A 25,420-nucleotide genomic window follows, 5' to 3' on the forward strand; every position below is an offset into this window, starting at 1 on the left:
TAATATAAAAAAACATTCAAAATGTACTACAACAAACACTAAACAAATCTATAGAAATTAAATAATAGAAAATGGCTTAAATAACAAAATAAAACTCTAGCAACATGTTGCCAAACTTATATTAAAAACAAAATCCTTAAAATAATAAAAAACTCTAAAAAACTAAAACTAAAACAACAAATTAAACAAATTGTTATAACATTAAAGCAAAAACAAGCAACATGTTGCCTTTAAAAACTTTAGCAACATGTTGCCAGTTAAAATAACAGTTAAAATTAACTAAAAATTGCAAAGACTTAATAGACAAACAAAAAACACCCCCAAAATAAAACTTCCAAATGAGTGTGGAACAGCAGCAACAATTAACGGCCATTGAATTAACAAAATCAACAAGCAGCAACAATAATAACAATAACAACAAAACCAGCAGCAGCAGCAGTAGCAACACGACTACTACTACTGCCATTAGCAACAACAATTCAAGCCTTAATCTTCATAAAACTAAAACAAACTCCAATGATAACTCCAATATCAATATATGTGATTTAAAACACAATGATCTTTTCCTTAAAACCAAAGACTCAACAACAACAACAACACTTGATAAAACTAATGCAGCAGCAGTATGTGCTGTCAAACAACAAAATGGTCAACACTATGTACATGATTCTAAGGAAACCAATGGTGATCATTTAAAATCTACACAACAACAACACCAACAGCCACAACATGAAGATAATGAAAAAGAAAAAGAACAAAAGGATCAGCTGCAAGAAGCTCAACTAAATGAAAAGAAACAAACACAAAATGTTGTTGAACATAAGGATAATGAAACAGGCGATGAAGATGAAGAAGAAGATTGTACATTAAATACCGCCTGTATTATAAAGACACCATTGAATAAGACTCTTCTTAAGAAATGTACACCCAATGGTAATGGAAATATTAATTTAAACTCAACAACCATTACAACATGTAATTGTGCACAAGAAACAGATTCAAATGAAACGGATTTTAATGAAAATATCGATCAATTTGATCATTTTACAAAAATTCCCATACCCACATCATCATCATTGTCGTCGTCGTCATCATCATCAACATCATCAGCGCCAACAACAACTTCGTCGATTAATGCCACAATAAAGTGTACAAAATGCAATAACAACAATAATATACATTACAACAATTACAATTGTTATTATCGTAAAAAGGCAACACGTTTAAAACCATCAATATGTCGTTAGTATTTTTGCAACTAACCCCTTTCATCATCCAATCTCCGCCCCCCTCCAAAAGCAAAACACTTAAAAAAATCCTTAACAACTTCCTTTTTAATATAAAATTTTTTTATTTATTTTCTAGTTAAAAGATCTCAAAAAAAAACTCAATTTACCTAAAAAAATTCTTCAAAATTGTAATAAAAGTGCCAAATTTAAACAAAAAGAAACAACAACAATAAAAAATTTTCTATATAAAAAAACAAACAAAAACCAATTGGCTTAACAACATGTTTATTATTGGACCTTAAAATTATTTTGAAATTTCCAAAAAAATTGGCTGTTATCCCAAATTTAGGATGTTATTTGGATTTATAAGAAATTTTGTTTAAAAATTTTTTCACAAAATTTTTTTACAAAATTTTCTTTTCATTGAAATTTCCCCAAAACCATCTTCCCACCTTTAAAAATTATCCAAAACACTTACATCAAAATTATGACATCAATAGGTAAATTGTGTTTATATATATTTTTTTATTATATAGTTTTAAGTTAATTTTTAAGTTATTTATTAAGGCAACATGTTGCAAAGTTAGATTTAAAGCAACATGTTGTCTAAGCAGGATATTAAAGAAAAAACAGTTTAGAACATTTAATCGCTTACAAGTTATTTGTGGAAATATTTTATAGTCCAGACTATAGACTATTCTATAGTCCAGACTATAGACTATTCCATAGTCCAGACTATAGACTATTCCATAGTCCAGACTATAGACTTTTCTATAGTCCAGACCATAGACTATTTTATAGTCCACACTATAGACTATTCTATAGTCCAGACTATAGACTATTCTATAGTCCAGACTATAGACTATTCTATATTCCAGACTATAGACTATTCTATAGTCCAGACTATAGACTATTCTATAGTCCAGACTATAGACTATTCTATAGTCCAAACTATAGACTATTCTATAGTCCAGACTATAGACTATTCTACAGTGCAGACTATAGACTGTTATTTAGTCCATACTATAGACTACTACTTACCCAAATTTCTAGTGGTCTATAGCATAGACTAATATAATCCTGACTATAGAATGTTCTATACTCCAGACTATTAACTGTTCTATAGTCAAGACTATAAATTGTTCTCTAAAAAACTATAGTGCAGATTATAGACTATTTTTTCGGCCGGAGTACAGACTTTTCTATAGCCTAGAAAGTGTACTATTCTTTAGCCCAGACTATAGTCTATTCTATAGCTTATTCTGTTGTACAGTAATCTATAATACGATTTAGTTTTTCTTTAACATTTTATGTAATTTCTTATAAATATTTTAAATTTATCTAAATTGTTTTTTTTTTTATTTCCAAATCTTACAAATTAGGTAATCAACCAAAAATTATACAATTTTTTAAATAGAACAGTGGAAAATTTTTACAAAAATCCAACAAAAAGAAAAAGATCAAAAAACTTGAAAAAAGAAAGAATTTCTTTAACTTTGAAAGTAAAATAAACAAATCTTTCTATCTCTGCTCACACTCTTTCTCTCTCACTTGCTATCACAGCACTTCCTCTCTGTGGTGAACGCATAAATTACTGTTACAATTTACACATGTAATAATGTGAACAACATAGAACTCCACCATTGTTTTTGAAAGGGAGCGGGGAGTGAAAGAGCAAAAAGAGAACAAACTTTTGTTATCATTTAAGTTTTAAAGAACATAATTATGTATATATAAATGATTACATACATATTTATGTTTGTATATGTATTTTATAAAAAAAGTTCTTTTTTTATAAAAATGCATTTATTTATGTTTAAATAAAATTCTAAATAAAGTCTCTTCACACTCACGCATTTTAAAACGCCACCAGTATTTTTTATACAAAATAAAATTAATATAAAAAAACTTGATTACAGCTGCAACAACAATAATACATAACATTAAGTTTTGTTGCTTTTGTTTTTGTTGTTGATATTTAGATACCAAACATGTGTCTCATAAAAGCAGCGAGCGCACTGTTTTGTATCTCTAAGTGAGTCAATAAAAATTATTTATTATATATTTATACAATTGTTGTTGCTGTTGTTGTTGTTGTTTTTTTTTTTTTTGTATATTTAATTCTGTTACGTTTTGTATTGTTTAGAATTAATCTTATGCTTGATAATGAAAATGGGTCAAATAGTTTTTTTTTCCATTTATTTTTTTCGTTTATTTTCAAATCATATACAAATACTGAAACACATTTATACACACACTGCTGCTGACATACACACTTTCATATAAACATATGTACATATGTATATATCTCTTAGCATTTAAACTGTATTTTTGTATAGACACTGAAAACATATACTGTTATACGTAGTGAGTAAGAGTAAACGAAAATGTTTGGAAGGGAACGTAGAGGGCTTTTTTGTGGGGGGAGGTGAGAATGTAAAGAGTGAGCTAGAACGTAAGACAGTATAAAAATAAATTAATTTAAAGAAATCAACAAAAAGAATTTAACATTAACAAAAATTATGTTTAGACATTCATTTTTTATAAAAAAAAATTAGAAATAAGTTCTGAAGCAGACATAGTTTTTTAGAAATGTTTGTAGCTACGTGAGCTTAACGATCTATGATTTCTGTTGGTACTTTTTTGGTTTTATTATGAACTTTTATATACATATTTGTATGTATATGTGATCACTATAACAACCGGCCGGCAAAGTTAGAATGATAAATTAGATCAAGTAATGACGCCTAGACTTTAAATGTCTCTATAGTCCAGACTATAGTCTATATTCCAAAATATAGACAACTCTATAGTCCAGACTATAAACTAATCTATAGTCCAGATTATAGACAACTATAGTCGAAATTATAGAAAACTCTGTAGTCCTGACTATAGACTACACTGCATTCCAGACTATAGACAACTCTATAGTCCAGACTATAGACAACTCTATAGTCCAGACTATAAACTACTCTATAGCCCAGATTATAAACTACTCTATAGTCCAGACTATAAACTACTCTATAGTCCAGACTATAAACTACTCTATAGTCCAGACTATAGAAAACTCTATAGCCCAGAGTATAGACATTTCTATTGTCCAGACTATAGAAAACTCTATAGGCCAGACTATATATAGACAGCTCTATAGTCCAGACTATAGGCAGCTCTATAGTCCAGACTATAGACAGTTCTATAATCCAGACTATAGACAACTCTTTAGTTCAGACTAAAGACAACTTTATAGTCCAGACTATAGACAACTCTATAATTCAGACTATAGACAACTATATAGTGCAGACTATACACAACTCTATAGTCCAGACTATACACAACTCTATAGTTCAGACTATAAACTATTCTATAGTCCAGACTATAGACAACTCTATAGCCCAAAACATAGACAACTCCAGAGTATTGACAACTCTATTGTCCACACTGCAGAAAACTCTATATATAGACAGCTCTATAGTCCAGACTATAAACAGCTCTATAATCCAGAATATAGACAACTCTTTAATCCAGAATATGCCCAACTCTATAGTCCAGACTATAGACTAATCTATAGTCCAGACTATAGACGATTCTATAGTCCAGACTATAGACTAATCTATAGTAAATACGATAGTCTAGACAATAGATATCTCTATAGTCTAGACTAAAGATTACTCTATTGACTACCCTTTAGTCCAGACTCTAAACTACTCTTTAGTCTGTAATATAGCCCAGACTATAGACTACTCTCTATAGCCCAGACTATAGACTACTCTCTATAGCCCAGACTACAGACTACTCTATAGCCCAGACTATAGACTATACTATAGTCCAGACTATAAACTAGTCCAGACTATAGACTACTCTATAGTCCAGACTATAGACAACTACATAGCCAAGACTATAAACAACTATATATACTCCAGACTATGAATTACTCTCTAGTCAAGACTATAATCTATTTTATAGTCCAGACTATAGACAACTCTATAGCCCAAAGTATAGACAACTCTATAGTCCAGAGTATTGTTCAAACTGTAGAAAACTCTATAAGCCAGACTATATATAGAAAGCTCTATAGTCCAGACTATAGAGAACTCTATAGTCCAGACTATAGACAACCCTATAGTCCAGACTATAGACAACTCTATAGTCCAAACTATAGAGAACTCTGTAGTCCAGACTATAGACAACTCTATTGTCCAGACTATAGACAACTCTATAATCCAGACTATAGACAACTCTATAATCCAGACTATAGACAACTCTATAGTCCAGACTATAGACAACTCTATTGTTCAGACTATAGAGAACTCTGTAGTCCAGACTATAGACAACTCTATTGTCCAGACTATAGACAACTCTATAGCCCGTGCTATAGACAACTCTATAGTCCAGTCTCTAGACAAAACTATGGTCCCGACTATAGTTCTATAGAATTGCCAAGCTGTAGAAGAATCTACAATTCAGACTTTAGACATCCATATAGTCCAGACTTTAGCATCTATCTTCTGTATTGCAGACTATATTGTACCTATGTACCTGTAGTGGAGACCTTGACTAGTGAATGAAACATAAAAGAAATGAGAGTTTTTTTCATCAATATTTGGAACCAAATACATCATCCGTACATCAAAAATCTGTCAATTAAATTTAAAAGTATAGTAGTACCTTTAACAGTCACTGTTTACCTGTCAACAATTATTGGCAAATGTGAAATTCTTTCACTCACATTCGCATGACAATTTAGCTTTTTTGACAAAAACAACAACAAAACAGAAACCCAAACACTACGTCAAGCATTTGAAAAAAAGTGTGTCAAATCAATTTTTCTATATTTATTGTTGTTTTTTTAGTTTTTTGCTTGTTTATTTTTTTTATATTTCATTCTTGATCTCCCTGTTTGTATATAATATTAGAACTAATGACTGGCAATTAATTTGAAATAGACAAATGTTTATAAATATGGTATAAATTAAAAAAGTTAAACTTAAAAATTTTTATAAAAAAAAAACATTGAAATTAATATTCTAATAAACTTTAAAACTTTGCTTTAAAATGCATTGTTTAGGACACTTTTTATTAATATTTTATGTAATTATTTTAAAATAATACAACCAAAACGATTATGTTTAATAAGTGTGTCTAATTTAGGCGTTTTTTCTATGATAAAGCAACACATAGGCTTTACTTAGTTTGTTTTTTTTTTCTCTTCTCTTTCAATCACCTCCCCAACGTTAGGAGTTTTTTGTTGTATTTACATAATCATATACTGTTATTGTTGTTGTTGTCACTGTTATTGTTTTTCATGAGTTTATTGCGTTCGTTAGTGTTTTTCCCTCTTTTATTGTTGTTGTTTTTTTCATTACTGGGTAAACAACAGTTATGTTTGTATGACCGATAAGTATGTATGTTTACTTGTGTTGTTTGTTTATAGTAATGTGTAAATTTTAAGCCTCAACTATACAAACATACACACATCCATCCAAACACACAGAAACTGTCGTATCACTCAAAAAAAGGTTAATAAACTTTACATTTGAGTGGATGTGAAAATGTTTAAACGTTAAAATAGTAACAATGTTAGTTCTTGTGTTTTTTTTTGTGGGTATGTGTTTTTTTTTTCAATTTAATAAAGATAAAATGACAGTTTTTTACATAATCATGTAATAGTTTATTTACTTACCTTTAGTTTTCTTTCTAATAACTTTATTACTACATTATAGGTTTTTGTTCTTTTTATTACATATTATTTGTGATTTTTTTGTTTAATAACGCATTATATGAAACTTTTTTTGAAATGCATCTTACCACGTGTTTTGTTAGCACTCAACTGTTAAGTAGGCGTGCAAAAAGCGAAAAAGAATACCATATTTAAATGTTTGCATTTTATCCAATAGAGTAGCCAGATGTTTGATTTTTTGTTTCATGCACCAAGGGTATAAAAATATCTAGGAATATTTAGCTAAAGCAACAATTTGAATAAGAAACTCATATAAGAGTCGTACATTCCAATATGTTTAATCTTAAACTGCTACGTGAGTAGGCCGTAGATAGGTAGGTAGATAGATAGATAGATAGATAGATAGATAGATAGATAGATAGATAGATAGATAGATAGATAGATAGATAGATAGATAGATAGATAGATAGATAGATAGATAGATAGATAGATAGATAGATAGATAGATAGATAGATAGATAGATAGATAGATAGATAGATAGATAGATAGATAGATAGATAGATAGATAGATAGATAGATAGATAGATAGATAGATAGATAGATAGATAGATATATAGACAGATAAATGGTTATTTATTTAGTTGGTTAATTAGTTTGTTAGCTAGTTAGTAATGGTTAGTTAATTAGTTAGTTAGTTCGTTAGTTAGTTAGTTAGTTACTTAGTTAGTAAGTTAGGTAGGTAGGTAGTTATTTAGTAAGTTAGGTAGGTAGTTATTTAGTAAGTTAGGTAGGTATGTAGTTAGTTAGTTAGTGGGTGAGTTAGTTAGTTAGTTAGTTATGTAGGTAGGTAGTTAGTTAGATAGTTAGTTAGTTATTTAGTTAGTTAGTTACTTAGTTAGTAAGTTAGATAGGTAGGTATGTATGTAGTTAGTTAGTTAGTTAGTTAGCTATTTAGTTCGTTAGTTAGTTATTTAGTTAGTTAGCTAGTTTATAAGTAAGTTTGGTAGTTATAGTCCAGGCTGTAGCCAACTATAGACAACTCTATAGTCCAGACTATTGACAGCTCTATAGTCCCGACTATAAAGAGCTCTATAGTCCCGACTATAGAGAGCCCTATAGCCCCGACTACATAGAGCTCTATAGTCCCGACTATAGACAGCTCTATAGTCCAGACAACTCTATTGTTCAGACTATAGACAGCTCTATAGTCCAGACTATAGACATCTATATAGTCCGTATTATAGACATCTCTACAGTCCAGACTATAGACATTTCTATAGTCCAGGCTATAGACAACTCTATTGTTCAGACTATAGATAGCTCTATAGTCCAGATTGTAGACATCTCTATAGTCCAGACTATAGAAATCTATATAGTCCGTATTATAGACATCTCTACAGTCCAGACTATAGACATCTATACAGTCTAGACTATAGACATCTCTATAGTCCAGACTATAGACATCTATATAGTCCAGACTATAGACATCTCTATAGTACACACTATAGACATCTCTATAGTAAAGGCTATAGACACATCTATATTGCAGATTGTAGTTTATTAGTTAGTTTATAAGTTAGTTAGTTATTAACTAACTAAAGTTAATTAATAACTTAGTTAGCTAGTTAGTTCGGTAGTTAGTCGGTTATTTAATTCTCTACCATCTGGCATCCTCTTCCTTAGACATTTTGCAATACTTATTTGTTTTTGTAAACATTGCGACTTTTTATAACTCTTCTCGTCTCATTCTCTCCTTCAGTATGTCTGCTGTGCAAAAACAAAGTACAAATAATATTTGCAAAATAAATATAGCAACAACAAGCGAGCGACCTACACCAAGTCATTACAAATTGTGTATAAATTTCAATGATTAATAAAGAGAATGAAGTGCAATTTGTTGAAAAATTAATTGATAAAAAAAATTTAAAAAAAAGAACAAATTTAAAATTAACAAAAAAGTGAACTAGAGAAACCATTTTTTGTAAAATGTTTATTCACTTATGGAATTTATGTTGCAACAACATGTTGCTAAGTATATAAATAAATTAAATTGTTACCGCCGTATTCATAAAGTTTTTTTTCATACAAAATTCCTACAATAAACACTCAGTAACTTTATGAGGCAATTACATATGAATATGGGTTTTAGAACTTGTTGAAATTTTTGTTTGCTTGATGTTTAGCAACATGTTGCTAAGTAAATAAATGAATTAGTATTTGAATTATAATTTTGTTTGAACTGAAATTTTTTTGTTATAAATTAAAAACACACCTCCGAAATTGTTTATTTCTTCTTTTGTTTTTATTTTTTTGTTGTTATTATTATGTTTTTAAACAATATCAAATACACATTTTACGGAAGTATTATTAAGCAATTTTTTTGTTTTTTGTTTAATGGTATGACACCAGTATTTTATTAGTTTCTGTTAAACGTATACGAACCTGTTTTAGCTTTTGTCATAACTTGGCAAAAATAATTAACAATTAATGCAAATTAATTATGACTAATAACCGTTAGTATTTAAAAGATAATTTTGCTTTGCAGTTTTCTTAAAGAAATATTTGTTTTTTTTTAGATTCTGAAAAATTTTTATTGAAAAAAGAGATTTTTTTTAAATATTCTTGTTAAGGGATTAAACAGCCTAAAAGTAGGCTTTATAAATTGTTAAAAAGACAACTAAGCATAGGAGTAACGTAAAAAGAAGAGTTCAAAAGCGATAGTTTTTAGGAATTAACTTTGAAAAGATTGTTTTTATGACAATTTTGAAATATTTTAAATTTCAATTATCAATGAATCTTAACTGTTGTGTGCAGTTTGTCATGTTTTGTTTTTTTCTCCAAATATTAGTTTTTTTTTTTTTGCATAAAATTAATATTAACTATAACTTTTTTTCTATTATGTTTTGTTGTTTCTATATTTTTTTCTACATTAATGTTTAGTTTTATCTAAAATTTAATTTATTATGCTAAAACTTAACAAAACAAATATATATTTCTCTCATTGTCAAGGTTTTTTTCAAACATAATTTTTAGCGTGATTTTTTTATTTTATTTTGTTTCCAAAACAAATTATTATTGTTTTTAAATTATTGAGTTTTTTGGACATAAAACATTGTTAAATGATTTATTTATTAAGGTATTTTAGAAAACTGTTAAAAGTCATAAATATATTTCAAAATATTTATATGTAAATTTGCATTAACAATAATATGTCAATTGTGTTTTGTAATGGTTGAATAGGTGAGTGTGGGTAGAACTATATAACGGTATCAATGGTGTTTAAACAGATCTTGTAAATCTACCAATTTGTTTAAGAATCATTTCTTCAAAAGTTTTTCTAAAAAAAAGTGACAAAAAACTATCCCCATATTCATCTCATATGTGAAAAACATCTCATGTGTGAAAAAAACCTGAGATTTTTTCAAACTTGAACACACAATATATAGAGAATCTGTTTAAGATATATTAAAAAAGGAAGAACATATACAAAAGTCTACTGAATGGTCTTTCAGATGACATAACAAAATTAGGAAATAAAGTTAGCTAAATGCTAATAAAACGTCTCGAATATGAACAAAAAACCTTAGATTTTTTCAAAATTGAGTATACGAAATCTCGAAAATCTTTTTAAGATATATCAAAGAAGGGAGATCATATAGAAGAGATTAATTATGTATTTTTAAGTCCACTAAATAGACTTTTAGATGCCACAACAAAATTTATAAATTAAATTATCTATAGGCTGTTGCAACGTCTCAAATGTGAACAAAAAACCTCAGATTTTTTCAAACTTGAGCATACGAAATCTCGAGAATCTGTTTAAGATATATCAAAGAAGGAAGAACATCTATAAGAGATTAAAACTGTATTCTAATGGTCTAACTGAATGGTCTTTTAGACCATTCAGTTAGACCATTATCTATAGATTATCTATAACGTCTCAAATATGAGCAATAATCAGAGATTTTTCAAACTTTAGTACACGATTTCTCGAGAATGTGTCTAATATCAAAGAACAAACTAGTATTTAAAACTTTTCATAAGAAAATGATCACAACATCTATTACTGACTCCCGAGCAGAAATACAAACCGATGCAAAATGATGGACGGCGGTGGCGCAACCATTTTCGGTCGGCGGTGACGACGGCTTATAGAAAATATCTGCGGCAGCAAAATTTTCATCTCAATTTAACTTTTACTTCAGAAGTTTACCTTACAAGCGTTTATTATATTGAAAAATCTCTGTAGAATAGTCTGTTATATAGAACGCTGTCTCTATATAAGTTTTTTCTGCAGAAAAATGAACATTTATAATAGTGTACACAATTTTAATATTAGCACAATATTGTGTGGCAACACTTTTTAATTTGCAATAATAATTTAAAATAGTGGCAACTCTGTTCTGACTTTATTTTCCGATATACATGTGTGATTTCAATCTTTATCAACGGCTACGTTTAAGCCGGCTTAGCTTTTGAGCCGAAAGAAGACTGCGGCGGCGCGGCTTGAAAAATATTACCGGCGTCCAGCCGCCGATTTGAGCCCTTAGCACCGAGGAACTTCCCTGAAGCGAAAAAGACATACTAAATCAGTACTAATCACCAATATATGGACACTTTTTTTAATCGTTCACATAATCCATCGCATCAGTTCCATTCTCATGATCATAAAGATTAATCTACGGGATGACAGACAACCATTGAATACTAACCTGACAATTCCCTAGCATATGCAGGTGTCCCATAGCCTAAAGATAATATAATTTGTAATTTTTGTTATACCATCTGAAAGATCATTTAGTGGACTTAAAAAGACAGTTTTAATCTTGTGTATATATTCTTCTCCCTTTGATAAATCTTAATTAGATTCTAGAGATATCGTGTACTAAAGTTTAGAAAAAAGCGTATGATTGTGTTCATATTTGAGACGTTACAACAGCCTTAAGATAACTTAATTTGTAAATTTTATTATGTCATCTGAAAGATCATTCAGTTGACTTTAAAATTAAGTTTTAAAAACTGTTATAGGATCTACCTTCTTTAAGATATGTTTAACTAAAGTTGCAACTTTTTTATAGGTTTCAACTATTTTTGCAAAATTTTGTTATAAAAGTTTTTTGGTTTTGATTAGAATTTGAGTTAGATGATTTAGCCAGTTTGGATTTTCAAGTTCAAAACTGTTAGAATAGTTTTCAGTTTTTATTAGAATTCGAATTAGAGTTTTCAAGTTCAAATAGGTCTTATGTAAGACAAGTTTTGTTATTTTTGCTAAAAGCGTGTCTTAGTTTTTAAGCCTAATTTTAATTAACGACCTTTAAACGAATCCACTTTAAACTAAAAATTTCTGAATTCTAACACCTGTTTTTGTGCTCTTTCCAAGTTCCAAATTAAAAACGAAAAATTTTGCTAAAGAAAAAAAAAAATATTCAATATTTAATTAAATATTTCCGCAAAAATCTTAAAAGAAATATTCTCTAAGAATCTCTGTATTAGAAAAACTTTAAAAGATTTGAAACAACAAAAACTAATATAATAATAATAAAAATTTGCATTTAATATTGTTTTCCTGTTGACCTCTAAAAAAAAATGCTATATACTAAACACAATTAGCAAAACACGCCGACAGACAGACAGTTAGTCTAACAGACACATTTTAAAAGTTAAAGTAAAAAACTACTACAAATTAAAATAGTTTAAAGAGAACTACTAAAAACTATAAAAACAATTCGAGTAATAACTATTTCAACACCATATAGTAAAAAGATTTATGTAAAAAAAATTTTTAAAAAATTTTTCTAGATTTTTTTATTTTTTGTAAAAATATTAACAATCCATCATACTTTCACTTTTTGTTTAAAAATCAAAATTTGTTAAGATTTTTAAACATTTCTTTGTTTAACAAAATCATTATCATTATTCCCATATAAATTTATTCTAATAAAAGAAAACTTCTTTTTAAAACCCCCTCTCCTAGTTTGGGCTCTTTTTAGGGTTAAAACTTTCTTAGCTGTTAATTTCGAATTAATGTTATAATATTTTGTTAAAATAAAACATTAGAAGTTGAACACAAATAGAAAGAAACACAAGTTCAACCACCTTTAAAAGACCCAAATTTTTAAACTTTTTTTTTCTTTTTCAAATTATTATTAATTTTGTTTTGAGTGTAGGTTTCCAGTATAAAAGAGAGAGAGAGGGAGAGAGAGCAAGCGAAAGAGAGAAAGTCTTTTAAAAGTGTAAAATTGTAAAGAAAAAGAGAAAAGTGTTTATGACATAAACTTTATGTCGATCAGTTAAACAATTGTAATATGATCTTGTAAGTTGTTTGTTAAACTTGTTCCTTATAATAAGTTCGAGCTGATCGTACATATTTTGTTATAATAACAGCTGTTTAATGGCGCCCTAACTTTGCATATTTTTTTTTTTTACAAAATAACTTCTATTTAAGATCTTATTACTTTGCTAATTTCTTGTGCCTTTAGTTATGAAAGTTTTTCTTTAAGTAGCGATCACCGAATAATAAAACCCTAGGGAAGTATGCAATAGAACACAATTAACATTTCGCAAATCAAAAAAAGTTACAAAATATGTTAACATGTTATATATCACTCATTTACAAACAATTTTTTATAAAAATATTACACGCATAACAGTTTTTTTTAAGCTAAAATATATGAAAAATCTTTAAATAAAAGTTTTACAATCATCTTCTTAACAAAAATATCTAAAATATTTGTTTTTCTTTTAGTATAACAGTTTTATAACAGTTAACAAAAACTGTTATACATATAATACAATTCCTCATATACAAATAATCAACTTAAGAACAAACTATCATTGTTAAAAATCAGAAAAAGAAAGTTTTCTCTTAGTATAACAGTTTTATAACAGTTAGCTAAAACTGTTATACACACCTTTTCTTAAACCCAAACATGTATATTAATCATATAAACAATCTTTTAAACAAAAATTTAAAAAATTTACAATCTTCGTTTAGTATAACAGTTTTAAAATAGTAAAAATAACTGTTATACACATCCTAAGTTTTCTTAAACATATAAACAAAACTAGAAAATACATTTCCATTCTAAAATATATGAAAAATAACAATTTGTCTTAGTATAACAGTTTTATAACAGTTAGCATAAAACTGTTATACACACATCTTCTTAACCCTTAATATTTGTGTAGAAAACTAACAGTTTATCATTGGTCAAAATCGAAAAAATAAGGTTATATCTTAGTATAACAGTTTTATAACAGTTAGGAAAAACTGTTATAAACATATTTTCTTAAACTCAAACATTTATATTGATCATATAAACAATCTTTTAAACAAAAATGTAAAATATTAACAATTTTCTTTTAGTATAACAGTTTCAAAATAGTAGAAATAACTGTTATACACATCCTAAGTTTTCTTAAGCATATAAACAAAACTAGAAAATAAATCCTCATTATAAATTATAAGAAAAATAAAAATTTGTCTCAGTATAACAGTTTTATAACAGTTAGCATAAAACTGTTATACCCGCCCATTCTTAACCTTAAACATTGGTATAGAAATCTATAACACTTTATAATTATAAAATATCAAAAAATATATGGACTTCTATTAGTATAACAGTTAGCAAAAACTGTTATACTTAAAATTTTAACACCTTTAAATTATATATATAGAATTCGACAGCAATTTATTATTCTTAAATATCGGAAAATATGCTTATTCTATAGTATAACAGTTTTATAACAGTTATGGAAAAACTGCTATAAAACAAATTCTGCTGCAAAACACTTCAATCGATCTTTAAACTATTATATATAGAACAATTTTTTATTCTAATATATCTAAACTGTATAGATTTCATTTAGTATTACAGTTTTATAACAGTGAGATTAACTGTTATAAAACATAAACATATTTTCTTTCAAAACTTTACAGAGAAGTTTATAACAATGTATAACAGTGACACATCGGAAAAATAAGTAAAATTCCCAGTATAACAGTTATCAAAATATCAAAACTTTTAACTTTTAGTATAACACTTTTATAATACTTAACTCTAATCTAAGACTATTTTAAAATTCCCCTCCTCTTTTCACCTTTAAAAAAAGAACAACTTAAACCCCTAACTAAAACATCAATCTTTTCCATTTCTTTTCGTTTTTGTCTCTTTTCAGGAATTATGACACTGAGCCGTGGCCCTTACAGCGAGCTCGATAAAATGAGCCTTTTTCAGGATCTAAAACTGAAACGACGTAAAATCGATTCAAGATGCAGCAGTGATGGTGAATCAGTAGCCGATACCTCAACCTCTTCGCCGGACCTCTTAGCGCCCATGTCGCCAAAAATGTGTGATACCGGTGGAGGAGGTGGAGTAGGAGGTGGTGGTGGCTCAAATGTCGCCAGTTCCCTACCCTTGGTAACACTAACCGCTACCACATCTCTAACTACCACCACAACACCTGCCACCTGTTCAAACACTCAAGTGGCGGCTGAAGTTGTTGTGGCTACCGCTAAAGCAGTGGCAGCCGCAGTGGCGGTTAAAAATGAACAGTTGCAACAACAATTGCAGCAGCAACAACAACAAGAACAGACTGAAATTCATTCATCATCGTCGTGTGGTGTGGTGGCTTCGACGACTGCCACAACAATGATGACACCGCCTGCCCCTGTGCGAACTACACCGCCCATGAATACAGAAATGGCAGCGGCGGATAGTAATGAACGACGGACACCTTTAAGTAATCGCGCCACACCTACACCGCCCCATAATAATGGTAATGCCAGTAGTAGTACGAGTAATGGTGGTGGCAGTAGTCGAGCATCACCCGATTCCATGGATGATAAACCCTCGACTACCACTTCCTCACCCACATTATCAGCCAATGGTATGCTGGGAGCAAGTTTAGCGGGCAGTAGTGCGGTTTCAGCAACAGGGTCAGTACAGGGAGGTAATAATAATAACAATAATTCTGCCAGCAATATGAGTGTTATACGCTCGGTAAAAGAGGAAAGAATATTAGCTTCACCCACACGCATGATGGCCTATCACCATCATCATCAGCAACAACAACAACAGCAGCAGCAACATCAACAACTCATGCAGCAGCAACAGCAACAACAGGGTGGTAAAACACCCACCCAGTCTCAACAACATGTTACTGTTTTAGTAACACCATCTCGTATTAAGTCTGAACCACAACTACCGCCCCAACCCTCACACTCGCCATATTCCACAGCTGTTAGTGCTTCAACAACCACATCTACGCCATCTCCTCTACACAGCACCTCAACTACCAGCCATTATACCAGCTCTGCGCAACAACAGCAACATCATCATCAACAGCAGCAGCAGCATCAACAACAACATCAACAACATTCTAATCCTACGCCCGTACCACCAATAGTCACAACACATCATTTACATCAACAGCTGACCCAACCTCAGTTGCGCAAAAATAGTCCTCCTCATGATCTGCAATTGCCACCCCAACATCACCACTTACTCACACAGTCAATGCAACATTTAACGCAGCAACAACAGCTACAACTTTTACAACAAGCGGCCGCCATGTCTAGACAAAATAATCCTGCAACGCGAGAAATGTCACCGAGTGCTTCAATGTCACCCAGTTCTAGACATTCATCCTCAAAATCGCCACAACAACACATGATGCAACCGCAACAGAATATGGGCGGTCAACATGTGCGCATTAAAAAGGAACCGCCAACAATGCAAAATCATAATCCCAATTTTGGAAATGGCGGTAATGGTCCCCAGAGGCATCATTCGCCGCATCATTTTATGCAACAACAGCCGCCAAATCAACAGCAGTCTCCACAAGGACCTCAGCCGCCACAATTGCCACCCCAGGCTTTGGGTAACATGGCTCAAGCCTTAATGCATCCTGCATCGCTGCAAAATTTAAGGCATCCGAATCGGGATGCAGCGTTATTATTTCGTGTCAAAAACGAAGTGCAGCAACAGGTGGCGGCGGCAGCAGCAGCAGCTGCTGGTTTGCCTCAACTAATGCAGCCGGGAGCTGCAGCAGTAGCAGCTGCGGCTCAGCGCATGGTTTGGGTATCAAATGCCCGCATTAATGGTGTGAAACCCGAGGTAATAGGTGGTCCCATGGGCAGCATACGACCGGGTGGTCCCGGCCAATCTCCTTCGCCACATCACTCTTCATCATCAGCCTCCTCAACATCACAACTATCGCCACAAACACCCTCACAAACACCACCCAGAGGTACTCCCACCGTCATCATGGGAGAAAGTTGTGGAGTGCGTACCATGGTTTGGGGCTATGAACCGGCGGCACCGCCCACTTCAGCCGGCTCGGCCAGTCAGTCACCAAATTCACATCACCACCAGCAGCAACAGCATCATTTATCACATCAACAAATGGGCGGTGGAGCGCCGCCCTCGTCATTACAATCCCAGCCACATCACTCGTCACAGTCATCGTTGAATACATCCTCTTCGTCACCTTCAGCTGGATCTCTAACGCCCACACATACCCCAGGACCTTCGCCACAAAATAACGAAGAAGCTGCTCAACTACTGTTGTCACTGGGTCAAACGAGAATACAAGACAACCGACCAAGACCGCCACATGCCTTTCGTACGCCCGGTGCTCTTAATATGGAAAGACTATGGGCCGGAGACTACTCACAATTGCCGCCTGGTCAACTACACGCTCTCAATCTAAGTGCAGCGCAACAGCCCTGGGGAGGTGGTAGCTCAAATACCACCGGTCTAGGCCGAGGTCTAGATAATCCACATGAACCAACCGATGAAGATGAACAGCCGTTGGTATGCATGATCTGCGAGGATAAGGCCACGGGCTTACATTATGGTATTATTACATGTGAAGGGTAAGTTTGGAGGAAACTTGGGAGCAATTTGCTAGTTTACTGATTTGTCTTTTCTTACAGATGTAAAGGTTTCTTTAAGCGTACCGTACAAAATCGACGGGTGTACACTTGCGTAGCAGATGGCACCTGTGAAATAACCAAAGCTCAACGAAATCGTTGTCAGTATTGTCGTTTCAAAAAATGTATTGAACAGGGCATGGTCTTGCAAGGTAATTGAGAAACAAACAAAAAACAGATTCCCGCATTCGAAATCTTTTGAAATTTCCATAAAATTTAAAAGTATTTCAATTGAAATTTCAAACGCTTTCGAATGCCTTGAACCTTAAATATAAAAGATAAATTATTTTATGATCCTTTACTATATCTTATTCTCTCTAGCTGTTCGTGAAGATCGTATGCCAGGCGGTCGCAATAGCGGCGCCGTATACAATCTCTACAAGGTCAAGTACAAGAAACATAAGAAGAGTAAACAGCAGCAACAACAACAACAGCAGCAGCAGCAACAACAACAGCAGTCGCCTCAACAACATTCACCATTGCATCAGCAGCATCATCATCAGACACAACTGTCACCGCATCATCATCAGGCACATCTCTTTATGCCACAACAGCAACAGCAGCAATTGCAACAGCAACAATTTGCTGCCGCTGTGGCAGCAGCCGCCCATCAGCAACAAACCAAATTATTAGGTGAAATGAAGCCCATGTTCATGAGTAAAGAGCAGCAACAATCAATGCATTCACCACATCATCAGCAAGCAACACAATCGCAACCACCGCTTGGGCCGCCACAACAACCTCCGCCGCATTTAGCATCTCCCCATCATCCGTTGCATGCGTCAGCGGGTGGTCCCGGAGGTCCACTGCATAGTCCCGTTGCCAGTGGTCCGCAACAGCAAATATCACATCATCATGCCGCCTCAGTGGCGCCACAGCAACATGTGGCCCACCAGCCGTCAGCAGCTTCACAAAGACCTACGACGCCCCAAGAGACTGCTATGAAAATACCCTCGCATTTGGTAAATGGTACCATACTTAAGACTGCTCTCACGAATCCTAGCGAGATAGTGCACCTACGTCACCGACTCGATTCGGCGGTTAGTTCGTCTAAAGATCGTCAGATCTCCTACGAGCATTCGCTATCCATGATACAAACTCTGATAGACTGTGATGCCATGGAGGACATAGCCACCTTGCCGCATTTCTCCGAATTTCTTGAAGATAAATCGGAAATCAGTGAAAAACTGTGCAACATTGGCGACTCGATTGTTCACAAACTGGTGTCGTGGACTAAGAAACTGCCTTTCTATTTGGAAATTCCCGTGGAAATCCATACCAAACTTCTTACGGATAAATGGCATGAAATTCTCATTCTAACCACAGCCGCCTATCAGGCACTACATGGTAAACGGCATTCTTCATCCTCCCATTCGGCCACTTCGACCAGCAGTTCAACTTCTTCGAATTCTTCGGCCTCCTCGTCATCCTCTTCGCCAACGCAGCACAACCACAGCAACAATCATGCTTCGTCAACATCACCTCCTCACATAACAACACATCCTGCCTTAGTACACAAAGAAGATCCCGAATTTGTGGCCGAAGTTAATGCCCATCTAACGACCCTGCAAACGTGTTTAACTACTCTCATGGGTCAGCCGATTGCTATGGAACAACTGAAATTGGATGTGGGTCATATGGTGGATAAAATGACACAAATAACCATTATGTTTCGGCGTATTAAATTAAAAATGGAAGAATATGTTTGTTTGAAAGTCTACATACTCTTGAATAAAGGTAAGAAAGATTGGAAGGATGGCTGAAGTGTGGAATTATTAAATATTTCTTTCTTTGTTTTCCAGCAGAAGTGGAACTGGAAAGTATACAGGAACGTTATATACAAGTGTTGCGTACATTTTTGCAACATTCATCGCCGCAAAATCCACAAGCCCGCCTTAATGAACTACTCTCCCACATACCAGAGGTGAGTTGTCAAATATTTAAGATATTTTTAAGGATCTAAACTAGAACTGAACTAGAACTGAGCTAGAACTGAACTAGAATTGAAGTAGAACTGAAGTAGAACTTAACTAGAACTGAACTAGAACCTGAACTAGAACTGAACTAGAACTGAACTAGAACTGAACTAGAACTGAACTAGAACTGATCTAGAACTGAACTAGAACTGAACTAGAACTGAACTGTACTAGAACTGAACTAGAACTGAACTAGAACTGAACTAGAACTGAACTGTACTAGAACTGAACTAGAACTGAACTAGAACTGAACTAGAACTGAACTGAACTGTACTAGAACTGAACTAGAACTGATCTGTACTAGAACTGAACTAGAACTGAACTAGAACTAGAACTGAACTAGAACTAGAACTGAACTAGAACTAGAACTGAACTAGAACTGAACTAGAACTGAACTAGAACTGAACTAGAACTGAACTAGAACTGAACTAGAACTGAACTAGAACTGAACTAGAACTGAACTAGAACTGAACTAGAACTGAACTAGAACTGAACTAGAACTGAACTAGAACTGAACTAGAACTGAACTAGAACTGAAGTAGATCTGAACTAGATCTGAACTAGAACTGAACTATAACTGAACTATAACTGAACTAGAACTGAACAAGAACTGAACTAGAACTGAACTAAGACTGAGTTTTATTCTAAAATGTTTCTTCTTTTGAAAATAGCTAATATTTCTCAATCTCCCTCTTTCAGATCCAAGCTGCTGCTAGTCTTTTATTGGAAAGTAAAATGTTCTACGTTCCCTTCGTTCTCAACTCCGCCAGTATAAGGTAGCAAATGCTTCAACGTGGTCTATTAACAAATGCCGAACAACAGCAGCAACAACAACAACCGCCTTATGAGACATCAGCAAGAGCAACACAGGAAATTAATCTTTTAAAAGAACAAGAACATCTTAGCAACAAACGCAACAGCAGCAGCAATCGAGAAGTAACAAATGAGCAGTTAAGAGAAAGAATAAATTGTTTACCCATTATAGAAATGCCACAAATAAAAATTGAACAAGATGTGGAATATATGGAGGGTATAGAAGAAGATGAACAAGAACAGCAACAGCAGCAAGAATTGTTAAATAGAGAGGAGGAGGAGGAGGAAATGAGAGATGAAACCCAACCCATGGAGTTGGAACAGGAGGAGTTGCATATTAAGCCCATGCCACAATTATTGGAACCAACATCAATCCTTAAGACTTCTTTACTAACGGGAGCAGCAAATACTTTAGCTACTTTAACAGCTGCGGCCGAACAAATTGCTAGAATGCCAAATGAAAGTTTAACAAAAAATTATCCTTATTTTAAGGAGGAAAATAAAAGAACTTATACCGTAGAAGCAGAGGAGCCAGTTAGCAAAGAAACAACGACGACAACTTATACTTCAATATTACAAACAGCATTGATGTCTAAACGTCCAGCAACATTAAATGTTGCTGCAGCAACTACCTCCTCGGGATTAACAGCTAGTAAAACTTTACATGTAAGAACACCAGATCAAGTTTTAAAGACTGCCGTTACTTTGGCTACATTAAGTGAAATTGCAGCACAACAAGAACAGCAACAGCAGTTGCAACAACAACAACAACAGCAGCAACAACAACAGTCTCATATATTGGTAGTGCCGCAAGTGCAACCAACTTTACGTAAAATGTGTACACTGCCTTTTAAAAAATTAAATTTTGCCAATGTAACAACTTCATCATCAACAGCAACATGTTTAACAAACACTGCCTCTTTAAACTCTACTACGACAACAACAACAGCAGCAGCAGCAGCGACAGCAACAACTACCACTACCATTACAAATAATTATTTAGGTTCTAATCTTAAAACTAATACTAATTTAACTAATAGTAGTAGTTGTATAATAAATACAAATAATCAGGCGGCTTCAAATAACATAGAAAAAACAACAACAACCCCCACAACAACAACAACAGCAACATTTTTTGATACTAACAAACTTATAAACAATATTACTATATGTAACAACAGCAACAACAGTAATTTAACAACAAACTTTAATACAAATCTTAAAATTCCCTCTATTAAACCCCATTTAGTGACCACACAAACACAAACGGAAGAAACTAATACAACTATAAATAATACTAATAATAATAATTGTGCATCTTCATTACAAACAGCCAGCTGTAGCGGACTGTTAAGGACTGCCGTGTCAACAACTATGAAAATGTTGACACAAAACTCATTAAACACTTCATTAACCAGTAGATTTTCTAGCAAAACAAAACAGCAAGAAACAGCAAATCTTGCTGAAACTGTTGTTGGCAACATAATAAAACATAATTCACCTAATAGTGGTAGTAGTTGTAGTAGTAGTAGTAGTGGTAGTATGGGTACTTCTCTAACTAAAATGAATGTTATTAAAACAAAAACTACTACTAATCCCCTTACAAATACTTTAGAGTTAACAAATGAACAGAATAATGCTGTTGACAACAGCAACAATACTGCCACCAATGTTACTGTTGTTGTTTTTGAAACATTGTTACCTGAGGACTGAAAACTTTGTTTATAAACATTTTATTATTTTAACAACAATCCCAACTTACTAGAAAAAACAACAACAACCCCCACAACAACAACAACAGCAACATTTTTTGATACTAACAAACTTATAAACAATATTACTATATGTAACAACAGCAACAACAGTAATTTAACAACAAACTTTAATACAAATCTTAAAATTCCCTCTATTAAACCCCATTTAGTGACCACACAAACACAAACGGAAGAAACTAATACAACTATAAATAATACTAATAATAATAAATGTGCATCTTCATTACAAACAGCCAGCTGTAGCGGACTGTTAAGGACTGCCGTGTCAACAACTATGAAAATGTTGACACAAAACTCATTAAACACTTCATTAACCAGTAGATTTTCTAGCAAAACAAAACAGCAAGAAACAGCAAATCTTGCTGAAACTGTTGTTGGCAACATAATAAAACATAATTCACCTAATAGTGGTAGTAGTTGTAGTAGTAGTAGTAGTGGTAGTATGGGTACTTCTCTAACTAAAATGAATGTTATTAAAACAAAAACTACTACTAATCCCCTTACAAATACTTTAGAGTTAACAAATGAACAGAATAATGCTGTTGACAACAGCAACAATACTGCCACCAATGTTACTGTTGTTGTTTTTGAAACATTGTTACCTGAGGACTGAAAACTTTGTTTATAAACATTTTATTATTTTAACAACAATCCCAACTTACCCCCCCCCCCCTAACCCTTAAAACCTTCCTTTTTTCCCCTTGTTTTGTTAACCCCACCTTTTTTTTATGTCTTGTTTTTTAATTATTAAAAAAATGCTTTGTTTGCTTATATAATTTTTAAGTATTTTTTTTTGTTTAATATTTTTTTTGATATAATTAATTAAATAAATAAATATTTTGTATACAAATTGTATTTTTTTCTATTGTCCTAGTTTTTATATATAAAACAAAAAAATAAATTTAAACAATATTTAATATATTGTTAATAATTTGTTTTATAAACTTTAAGTAAAATTAACTATTTTTATTAATGTTTATTACTATTTGTGTATTTTTTTTTGTCGTCGTGTATAATTATTATTATAAATTTTAATTGTAAGTTAAATAATTTTTTTATAAACATTAAAAATAGAAAAACAAAATGTCTGCAACACTATACAAAATTATGGACTTTTTTCGTAGTTTAAACTTGTATTTGTTAAGCTTTTATTATTATTACTATTTTTAACTATAAATTTATAAATATATATATATTTTTTTTAGTTTTTTAATTAATTTTTATTAAACAAAAAATCCCAAATAATTTTTTTTTAATTAATAATATAATTATTTTTTTTTTAGCTTAAACAATTGTTTTCTTTTTTGTTTTTTTTTATATAAAAAAAATTAATGTGTATTTTTTTTCTGTGTTTTTATTTTTTTTTTGTAATTGTTAATTATTAATCTTCTATATATATATACATAAATACAACTATAAAGAGAATGAAAGAAAAAAAACCAACAAAAATAATTATAAAATAAAACATTTTTTTTTGCAAGGCTTCTTTTTAAATATTAAAACAAAACCTACAAAAAAAAACAAACAAATCCTATAAAAAAATCCTTTTAATAAAACAAAAATTTTCAAACAAAAAAAATTTCCACACTAGTCTTTTTAAAATTAGTTAATTAATTAAAAAATCTAACTAAAACTAACTTGCAACATGTTGCTAAACAAAAAGCAACCCAACTAAAGCAACATTTCAATATAAACTTCCTTCAAGTATTAAAATGAAAAGAAATATAAATACTAAATATATCTAATACAAAACTTTAAACAAAACATGTTCTAAACAAAAAATTTTGTACAGCAACATGTTGCTAAACAAAGAAAGCAAAAAAAAGTAATAATATTTTAATAGGAAAATTAAAACTTTTTTTTACGAAAAAAAACCAAAATTAGCTAAATTTTTACTTTCATATATGTAAGCAACATGTTGCTGAAACAAAATGTTTAAAGAAAATTTTTTAAAATTTACTATTTTATATTTCAATATAAACTTACTTTAATTGATAAGAAAAACAGAAAATTTTAATATTTTAAATACAAAACACTAAACAACAACAACAACATGTTTCAGATAAAAAATTTTGTTTAACAACATGTTGCTAAACAAAGAAAACAAAAAAAAAACAAAAATAACATTTTATTAAAAAAGTAAAAACTTTAGTGATAACATCTAAAGCAATATTTCAATATAAACTTCCTTCAATTGATGAAAAAGATGAAAATTCTAATATTTCTAATATGAATTCTAAACAACAACATGTTTCTGATGCAAAATTTTGCACAGCAACATGTTGCTAAACAAAGAGAACAAAACAATTAATTACATTTTACTAAAAAACTAAAAACTTGTTTTAAAAAAACCAAGATTAGCTAAATTTTAATATTTTTATATCTAAGCAACATGTTGCTGAAACAAAATATTTACAGAAAACTTTTAAAGAATCACTACTGATAAAATCTACAGCAACATTTCAATATAAATTTCCTTAAATTAACGAGAAAAAGTGAAAACTCTAAACAACAAACATGTTTCAGATAAAAAAAAATGTTGTACAGCATGTTGCTGAACAAAGAAACCATAAAAAGTAATGACATTTTAGTAGAAAACTAAAATATTGTTTTAAGAAAACCAAGATGAACTAAATTTTAACATTTAGATATCTTAGCAACATGTTGCTGAAATAAAATGTTCACAGATAATTTTTAAAAAATTCCAACTTATAAAAACTAAACAAATCTAAAGCAAACTTTTCAAAATAAATTTTCTTCTATCTTTCTAATTCAAAATTCTAAACAACAACATGTTTCAGATAAAAAAATTTTGTACAACAACATGTTGATAAACAAAGAAAACATAAAAAGTAATGACATTTCAGTATAAAACTAAAATCTTGTTTAAAAAAAACCAAGATGAACTAAATTTTAACATTTAGATATCTTAGCAACATGTTGCTGAGGCAAAATTTTCACACAATAACTTTTAAAATATTTCTAATAAAATTTAAAACAATATTTCAATCTA

General features: G+C 31.4%; 1 protein-coding gene and 1 long non-coding RNA gene across 2 annotated transcripts in view; one reads left to right on the forward strand and one right to left on the reverse strand.

Annotated features, from left to right (window-relative positions):
* LOC124418772 overlaps nucleotides 1-7,191 on the reverse strand; it is a 30,448-nt gene extending 23,257 nt beyond the window's left edge. Inside the window, exon 1 of the long non-coding RNA XR_006940200.1 lies at nucleotides 6,910-7,191. This is a non-coding gene — a long non-coding RNA (uncharacterized LOC124418772). The remainder of the gene's footprint in view (nucleotides 1-6,909) is intronic.
* LOC111682679 (hormone receptor 4) lies at nucleotides 211-23,086 on the forward strand. The gene is given in 7 exon segments (XM_046946140.1): nucleotides 211-1,242; nucleotides 15,086-17,786; nucleotides 17,847-17,995; nucleotides 18,165-19,580; nucleotides 19,646-19,767; nucleotides 20,519-22,372; nucleotides 23,048-23,086. Coding segments are annotated over 6 exon segments (7,119 nt in total). The 5' UTR covers nucleotides 211-338; the 3' UTR covers nucleotides 22,346-22,372; nucleotides 23,048-23,086.
* The last annotated feature ends 2,334 nt before the right edge of the window (nucleotides 23,087-25,420 follow it).

The sequence above is a fragment of the Lucilia cuprina genome, chromosome 3 (assembly GCF_022045245.1).
Source record: "Lucilia cuprina isolate Lc7/37 chromosome 3, ASM2204524v1, whole genome shotgun sequence".
Classification (NCBI taxonomy): domain Eukaryota; kingdom Metazoa; phylum Arthropoda; class Insecta; order Diptera; family Calliphoridae; genus Lucilia; species Lucilia cuprina.